General features: G+C 45.7%; 1 protein-coding gene across 1 annotated transcript in view; it reads right to left on the reverse strand.

Annotated features, from left to right (window-relative positions):
- The window catches only part of LOC130515044 (rho GDP-dissociation inhibitor 2-like), an 11,736-nt gene extending 5,802 nt beyond the window's left edge, over positions 1-5,934 (reverse strand). The window contains exons 1-3 of the mRNA XM_057015023.1: positions 5,571-5,934; positions 1,828-2,010; positions 1,380-1,463 (exon numbers count right to left, since the gene is read on the reverse strand). Coding sequence (XP_056871003.1) covers positions 1,380-1,463; positions 1,828-2,010; positions 5,571-5,643 — 340 coding nt within the window. The 5' untranslated portion in view covers positions 5,644-5,934. The remainder of the gene's footprint in view (positions 1-1,379; positions 1,464-1,827; positions 2,011-5,570) is intronic.
- Between the last annotated feature and the right edge of the window lie 3,350 nt (positions 5,935-9,284).

The raw sequence follows: 9,284 nt of genomic DNA on the forward strand, positions 1-9,284 counted from the left end.
ACGCGATACACCAGCAGGACCCCTCGTTAGACGGCAGCTCACTCTGCGGATTAATAATCTGTCGTGCTCTACTCTCGGCTCGGCCCGTGTTTCTGTTTAGCCCCCTGACAGGAACGCACACGTCCAAATCAAAAGTCATCTGGTATTTTTTCCATTGTCTCTGCCCCCTCAGACTGCCGGCCACGCCCACCTCACCAGGCCACTAAACTCATGACGTTCCCGCCTGATGTCCTGGTATCAACTCACCTGTCCTTGATTCCCTTGTGTCCTCTGCCTCCTGGTCATCATCTTAGTCTTCTGTCCCTCTCCAAGGGACATCTTTTATGTACCATGTGCCATTTGGGTTCATGCAGAGCTCGTTACATGCAACAAGGAATGGCCAACAACCCTTAATTAATTTTTAGTGAGTCTTTTTTTATCTGCCCCACAGAGTGAGAACATTATTATTAACCTGGCGCTAGCAGGCACCAGCTAGCTGTGTATCGTTCTCCACTCTGCAGTACCATATACTGGACTAAGTTCTTCTTCAGAGCATTAACAGGATACTGTGATGCTTTTGTTAAACCCAGTCAACTCTTTCGACATCAGTTCAATTAGCATCAGTTTGGAACAGCACACCAAATTAGCCCTGCATCAACTTTGGGCCATTAAGCTTGAAAGGGTAAAGTTTCTCGACTTGAGTCGGCTGAAGTGAACTGTAAGGAGAATCTGATGAATGGGTCTGAACTCTAAACTTCAGAGTGTAATCCAATTTTTCTGCTCAAAAATGTCATCAACGGGGGCTTACTCGATTGATTTTCCCATCCGCCTTTCCTCTACCCCCATCATCTGTGATTGAAATCTAAAAGCATTACATCTGTCTTCCATTTCACGCAGTTCAGCAGATTCTCCATTACACCGGAACACACTTTAATACACTCTCTCTCCCGCTGCGCGTAATCTGCATATACTACAAAGACGGCACTACCTAGCAACAGCTTGACCTTTTTAAGAGAGCGTTGCGATTGTGCTTCTTTTTAATGTGTCGGTGTTCCGTCAGGTGGAAGGTCCTCAGAAAACCCAGTGCAGCCCACGCACACAGTGAAATATGATCACACCCGAGACGGTCTTGCTGTCGTCTGCTCCGTTTTTTTGTGGCCTTATCGCTTGCGGCACATGTGCAAAATTCCCCTCCATACCCCCTCGCCCAAGAGGCGGTCAATATTTGCCCGCTAGTCAAACATTCATCCCTCATCTCTCTCCCGCGGACACACCCATTGCAGTCTTTCTGCACAGAAAATGCGGTAGGGCGGAGCGGAGCGGCGCGGCTCGGCCCGGCACACGTGTGCTCCTGCATTCAAGCAGCTCAGGGTCAAAGAGCGGGAAGGGTGGGCGCATACCTGACAGGTCCATGACGATTGGTTCTGGTGCCTCGTCGCAGAGCAGAGCGATCCGGAGCACCTGGAGCCAGGGCAACGAAGCGTCTGCAGGACGGAGGAGAGGATGAGAAGTCATTTAAGTATTCATTAGCTCATCTGTTTGTTATGGCCGGCTAGCTTAACACGGGGACAGGATACAGATACCAGGAGAGATTACATCTTTAGCCTGAAGACAAAGATGGGTTCCTGTGTGGGTTTGTTATTTTTTCCCCTCTTTTTCAATATAAATGAGGTTGTACAGGCGGAGGAGTCCAAAGATTGTGTATAAGCCCTCGCGGCTACCAAACAATTGCTGCTGGGACCACGTCTGTTGTGGGGTGTGTGTTTGATCAAAGACTGGGAGGAATGTGCGTGTGGAAGATGAGAGATTTCTCCAGCTCCCCTCCCACCGGATGATGGGCATACACACCTACAGCCCCCAGCGGATCCCCCAGCAGCATTTGCTTGTACTTGAGCAGACTCTCATCGTCTTTGTCCTGTTCTTGGATCTCCTTCAGACTCTTCGGTGCCGGAGGAGTGTAGCCCAGGTTTGTCTCCTCCTCCTCCTCCTCCTCCTCCTTCATCGCCAGCTCGTTCTTGTCAGCCATCAGACCTTCCAGACAGAAGGGAAGAAGAGTGGTTTTGAAAGAATTATTTGCATCCTGTCAGAGTTGAACAGTAAGATTTTCACACAGTGGCTTCGTATTGAAAAATGATTTTACATAAGAATGCAGCCAGTGGTTGAAATCAAGCCCACACCTGTTCCAAGGCTGTGACTGCTGCAGGGGGCAGTTAGCGTTGAGCTGGATAGCCAAAGATTCAAAGGACCGGGTATTTTTTTTGGAATAGCTGTAATCTGTTGATGATTCTTTAATTCTTCATATTTCTCTATACTTCCAAAGAAAGGACATGCTATGGTGTAACAACTACAGAGCATCACGCACAGGAAGTCCTCGTTAATCCCTGTCATACACACACACACACACACACACACACACACATCTTTGACTTCTTTCTTTGCGAGGACTTTCACAGACATATGCATTCCCCAGGTCCTTTCCTTAATCTCAATCTAAATCTCATTCTAACCTTAACCTTAAAACCCAGTTTTAAACAGCCCTTTGAAGAAATGAGTGGATCCAGTGGTTTACTTGCTACAGCCCTCAATGTGTGTGTCTGTGTGTGTCTGTGTGTGTCTGTGTGAAAATACCTCACCCAGTCAGCCAAATACAGTCACCATGGAAACCCTTTCAACCCCTGTCGACTAACATCACTGTTGCTGTGACAGTGGAATATTTTTTAAACCACGCAGAAATTAAATGAATGAACATTTCAACACACACACACACACACACACACACACACACACACACACACACCACACACACACACACATATTTATGTTTCAAGGTTTTTCTCAAACATCATTGTCAATTAAAATCAAACCCTTGATAAAAAAAAACCTTGATAAATTTAAGAGCATCTTTGGTACAAACTGGTTTCCGGGCTTCTAGAGACTGGTTTTCACAAATGGAAAAATATGTGGGAGGGTGGGGGCATCTGAGTGTGGGTGGGGGCAGGAGAAAGTGACACCATCTACTGTATTTTCCCTTAAGACCTGATACCCGATCTAGTACCACTCATCTTATTTCTAGCGTGATGTTGAGCACAGGTGAAACACAGTGCAAGATGATAACGACCACTGATGACCAAATGACTGACTTTAAATCCTGATCACTTGATATCAGAATCAATTCTTGGTCAGAGAAACATCAGAATGGTCTCTGGTGCAGGAGCTGCCTTGATCCTGGTCACTGAAACCGAAGCTCGATCCGAAATGACACATAAACAGACACCACGTGGCTCACAGAGGCTGAAATTACAGTATTTGAGAAAGATGCATTAAAATGCTTCAGGGAGCTGCAGCCACCATCTGTGCCTGTGATATGCTGACAAACAACAATCCAGGACACCAGAGAGCGACACTAGCCACATGCTAACAAAGACATAAAGGAGTACTAACATCCCATCTCTGAATTCCTTTAAATGTGTAATCATCTACTAAAAAAGCCACTATTTTTCACAATCAGTGCATGTCTACCATTGTGTGTGTAAGTGTGTGAGTGTTTCACTGTTCCTGAGGCCTTGTTACAGTGTTAGAAGATAATTGTCACAGCAAGACTCAAAGGACCATAAAAACACACTCAAATACACACACATACACACAGAGTTGACGAGCTCTGCAGACCCACTAACAGCTTGTACAATAAAGGAATAATGGCCAACATAACAGCGTTATGCCGGGCTTTATGAGCAGGGGTGCTTCCATCTTTGAGGCTGCTGTCAGTGCGTGACCCTCATACCAAACACAACACAACCACAGCGACTCTCTCATCTGGGAGATTTACAGTCTGCGCACACCTCTTCAGTAACTGATCTCAAAACCCCTCAGTGGAAACACCGCAAGTATTGTTTTTTTTATGACATTTATGCCGAAAAGTTAAAGGTGTTTTGCTTTTAGGCTGACAAATGTCAGAGCTGAAGGGATGTTGAATATGACCGCAGAGAGGCCGGGAAGACACACACATACGCGTGTCCTCAGCTGCCCCGTCAGCCTCGTCGGAACTGCAGGTTGTCTTATTGACTGACTTGATTAGCCCCGCGCGCGTCTGGCTCCCTGTACAACTTCATTTGTCACTACGGAGATGGAAACAAAGGAAGTGGTGAAGACCCCCCGCTGGGTCTCCTCAACACATCAGGTGAGCTGCACGCACACCGACGGGGTTAAAGAGAGGAGCTGAACGGGGCCAAACTGGGAAATGTTCACGGTTTGGCCCCCAGTTTAATCACCCTGCAGTTATCCTGACTGACAGCTCAGAGCAGCACGCCCTCACCCTCTCGCTCCCTCTCTAACACACACCTAACTTGTTCCGTCCAGTTGTTCTGGGGAAAGCTCGTCATCTCGTTTGGTTTAGCTCATTTCGCTGGTTGGATTCCCAGCATTAAACAAAAGCATCCCTTCATCTTCCGCCTCCTCTTTTTTCAGACCATTTCCACTCATCTTCCCCCGCCAGCCTCCGTTGCTCTGCTGTTTACCTTCTGCTCCGTCACCTCCCACGCTTCCATCAAAAGCTCCTCATGTTGGAGTTCCACATTCTACAAGTCAAATATTTCATGATTTTTTCCTCCTATGGGACAAGTATTGATCAATAAACTATACTTTTCCCAATTAGCCGATGACTCGGCAACCAGGGCCACACAGGAAGCAGACTCAGAGCGGATCCCCCGCCGCCCGCATGCTGATCGATTCAAGCTGCTGTTGAAAATTCAGACCCTTAATGAGACCGATCATTCACGGCCACTTCACAGGGCGTTTCTGTTTCCATGAGGTCCATTTGGAGATTAGTTCTTGTGTTTTCTTACGACCATTGCGCCACCATCTTTAACTGTTCGGCACTGCTGCAGTGTGCGTGTGTGTGTGTGTGGTGGTTGTGGTGTGTGTGTGTGGTGTGTGGTGTGTGTGTGTGGTGTGTGTGTGCGTGCGTGCGTGTGTGCGTGTGGCGTGTGTGTGTGTGCGTGTGTGTGTGTGCTGAAACACAATTACAAAAGCTTGCAGCACAAGCACAACACAGAGTAGTGCAGAATCTGATCAATAAGCATTGATCAGCCATCTTTAGTCTGCGTGGCTGCGTGCTTCATAATAAAAATCTCCACACCCTCCATGACACACACACACACACACACATCCTTGCACTTCTATCTTTGTGAAGACTTTCATAGAAATAAAGCATTGCCCAGCCCCTAACCCTAACTCTAACCATCACAACTAACTACCTGACCCTGACTCTAACTCTAACCTAAACCCTGAGGGGAGGGGGGACCCCTGTCTTGACCCCCAATCTGTCCTTTTAAGTCGTGAGGATCAGCCAAAATTTCTTCACTTCCCAAAAATGTCCTCGCCTTGCTAGTAAAATGCAAATTCTGGTACTCAGTGTGTAGCAAGAACAAGAACACACACTCACACACACACACACACACAAACAGTATTCATACATACATATAACGGCATTTTTAAGGCATATTATAGACATTGTTATGATTGTGCCCACCAAAGTTGCCATTTTAAACACCAGCAGATGAATTATTTACACATAAACTTCTCGTGCATCTCACCTCTGTAGCACATAGTTAGCCACAGCAGCTCGAGCACCTGACCCCCGAACTCGCACGCGTCCACTCCCAGCATGGTGCCTCTCTCCCTGGTGGCTGCGCCCTGTTTGATGGTTGGCAGAAGGAACAGGGGGGAAAAACACACAAAGAACCAGAGAACCTCCACAGGTAGCGGTAAAGTATCAAAGCGCAGACGGATGAAAGAGGAAGGCGTCCACCGAAGGAGTGGGACTAGACGTAAGGGTGGGCATCGGAGGAGGATCTCCAGGCCGAGCTATCGGTAGTTTAGAGAGTGCAGGGGATGAGGGAAAGGACTGAGTGAGACGGAGGCAGAGAGGCAGGGAGGGTATCCTTGGGTGTGGATGAGAGAGAGAGGGGAGAGAGAGGAGAGGGAGAGAGAGAGGGGGAGAGGGGGGAGGGAGGGAGGGAGGGGCGGCCACAAGACCAAGAGCAGGTTTTTATACACTTATTTAAAACAAAAGAGAAAGAAAAGGGCAGGCTACTGTGTGTGTGTGTGTGTGTGTGTGTGTGTGTGTGTGTGTGTGTGTGTGTGTGTGTGTGAGAGAGAGAGAGAGAGACACGTATGTACATGCACATGTGCTTACGCCTGCGCACATGTGGTATGTGGTACTCAGACGCTGACCATCGAACGAATCCCCCCCCCACACACACCTCGTGTCATCAGCCCAAAGACTGCAATGAGCTCATCTCTCCACCCCCACCTTCCTCTCTCCCTGTGCTCCCTCGTTTTCTCATCTCCTCTTTTCTCCCACACCTCGTTCTTTCCCATGCTCCCACCAACGCATTTTTGCCCCCCCCCCCGTTTCCTCACTTTCTCTGCTCCCGTCCACTTCATCCGTTCCTCACCGCGTCACCTCGTCCTCTCCCCCTACTTCTTTTATCTCCATTTGTCTCTCAATGACCACACCCTGTCATCGGGTCTTTATAAAGATCCTCCATCACACACACACACACACACACACCTCGTGTCATCAGCCCAAAGACTGCAATGAGCTCATCCCTCCACCCCCACCTTCCTCTCTCCCTCTGTGCTCCCTCGTTTTCTCATCTCCTCTTTTCTCCCACACCTCGTTCTTTCCCATGCCCCCACCAACGCATTTTTGCCCCCCCCCGTTTTCCCTCACTTTCTCTGCTCCCGTCCACTTCATCCGTTCCTCACCGCGTCACCTCGTCCTCTCCCCCTACTTCTTTTATCTCCATTTGTCTCTCAATGACCACACCCTGTCATCGGGTCTTTATAAAGATCCTCCATCACACACACACACACACACACACACACACACACACACACACGTGCATAGACCTGCCACTCAGCTGCCGTGTGTCTCACATGTTAGCATCCTTTACATTATGTTGTTATATCAGCACTCACACAAAGTCAGTTTTCCTAAAAGACACAGAAATCAGGATTTTGTGGAAAATCACCGACTAAATGTCGAGGTTGATATATTTGTGTCACGAATGCCTGAATATGTATGTCAGATTTCATCTTGCACTTCTTTTTAAAGTGACTAGCATTAAATATTGGCACAATATTGAATGTGACCTCTCTCGTAGTCACTGTTTCAAAACACTGAATTGAGCCTTTTAACATCAGAGACAACAAGAAAGTCTCAATTATTCTAAATATTCCTTAATGAACACAGTTTTCTACAGATATTTAACACGAACTAAAACAACGCCAAGGCGTCACAAGCGAACCACGCGTGAAATTAATTATTAAACTCACTCCAGAAACGTGACACAAATTTCATTTTCAGTTATGACTTAATTCTGCCGTCACACTGAAATAAGAGATTGTGTTCAATCTGTAGGTATCGGATCAATTTACAGAAGAACCATGCGGATAAAAAGATGCCCTTGTGTGTGTGTAAAACAGCGAAATTCGGTGTGATGGTGTGTATCTCTCCAGACTACCCTAAAGCAAGCAGGGCCATAAAACCATTTGATCCATACTGCTTTATGGAAATATAAATCTGTTGCAGCACTGGCTTTTATGAAATGTGTGCTTGAACAAGGGAGTCATAGAGTGTGTGTGTGTGTGTGTGGTGTGTGTGTGTGTGTGTGTGTGTGTGTGTGTGTGTGTGTGTGTGTGAGCACCAGGAGCCCACGTGGGGCAAAGCCATGCACATTTATTTCATTCTTTAATTCAAGCTAGAACCTTCTGTGGACTTAGTGTATCAGGTAGTTTGTTATTCAAATGATCTCATTCTGTCAAAGCTAAATATAAATGCAGAAGCCTGAAGATCATTATTTGTACCAAATTTTTGATGCATGTACTTAAACTCACACACTCACCTTCTTAGATCAGGGCGACGGTGTCAACGCATTGAGCAGCCTAACGTACGGTACATTTTATACACAGATTTGTGGGATTTACGTATATTGTATTTCTTTGTCTGACCTGTTGAGTCTCCCCCTGTTGAATGCAGGTTCCAGGGTTTGTTTTTTCCTCTCACAAAAAATATTTTCCATAATTGGTAAAATCATGAATAAATAATGTTTTGACTGGATTTGCAGGTGTGCGAGGCCGTAAATATAACAATTTTAATTAAAAAATAATTAAAGACTTCTTTTTTTTTAAATCCAACATTGTCCAGGAAGTCAAAAGGCTTAATGTCAATTTCCTCGTTTCTAAAAATCTTCTCGGTCAGGAAAGAAACAAACAAGAATTATGTAAGAGGACGTGAAAATTGAGTCAAAAGATAAAAATCACATTGATATGCAGGAGTAAAACTGTGATCTCACCTGATTTGGAAAATTATTCTGTGACACTGTGGGTGGATGACCTCTGGTAATTGCTTTCTCTCTCTGTCACACACACACACACACACACACACACTATCTACATATATGTTTTTGCTGACAGTATATATGGGAGCATTTATGTCAGCTTAGTGCGGGGGGAAAGTATCAGCCTCATTTCTCATTTGTCGGGTGTTCAACCGTACTGTCCTGATTTAATCAGATTTAAAATGACTGGATAGTTTTACACTGATCCCCTCAGTGAATTAAAAAATAATTTCATGTAGCGAAGGCAGCATGCTGGATGAATAATACAAATTCAGTGATGCGTGAGTGCAGAGGGAAGCAGCGATGGAAACTAAGCAGGTGGTGGATGAAGACATGAGCCGGTCGTTATTGGTTGGTCTGGTTTGCCAGGCAGTTTTTGAGTTAAGATTGATGTTTCCACTGCCTTTCATCACCCCTGTCGTTGTCTTTGGGCCTCTCTCTTCCTCCCTGACATTGTTATCCAAATGTCTAATGTCTGATTAGCTCTGCTCTCTTCGGTGCCCGGCTGTCTCATTTTATTTCTTGCATTGCAGTTTCTACAAAAAGGCACTTCCTCTTTTTATGCTTTTACTGCAGGGAGGAAGCACAAAGAAAATTAATCATTGTTATATAACCTTTTCTGACACTAAGTAAGGTTTACCTGCAGGAAACTGGGGGTGTGCACTCAATCAGTCTTTCTGGGACTTTATTTTCCTACAATGAAAGAACTGGTGGATTATTTTGGCTTTATGACAAAAACATGTTTTTTATTAGTTATACGTATACTTTAATCTCCACAGGCTTTGGAGTATTTGTTTAAAACAGTTCACACCATAAAAACCTAAACTATAAAACCAGTTTCTGACCATTGAATGTCCAGACATGATTTCATGACTTGTGTCCATCAAATAAGGACGTGTGTCC

Source organism: Takifugu flavidus, chromosome 18 (genome assembly GCF_003711565.1).
Source record: "Takifugu flavidus isolate HTHZ2018 chromosome 18, ASM371156v2, whole genome shotgun sequence".
Classification (NCBI taxonomy): Eukaryota; Metazoa; Chordata; class Actinopteri; order Tetraodontiformes; family Tetraodontidae; genus Takifugu; species Takifugu flavidus.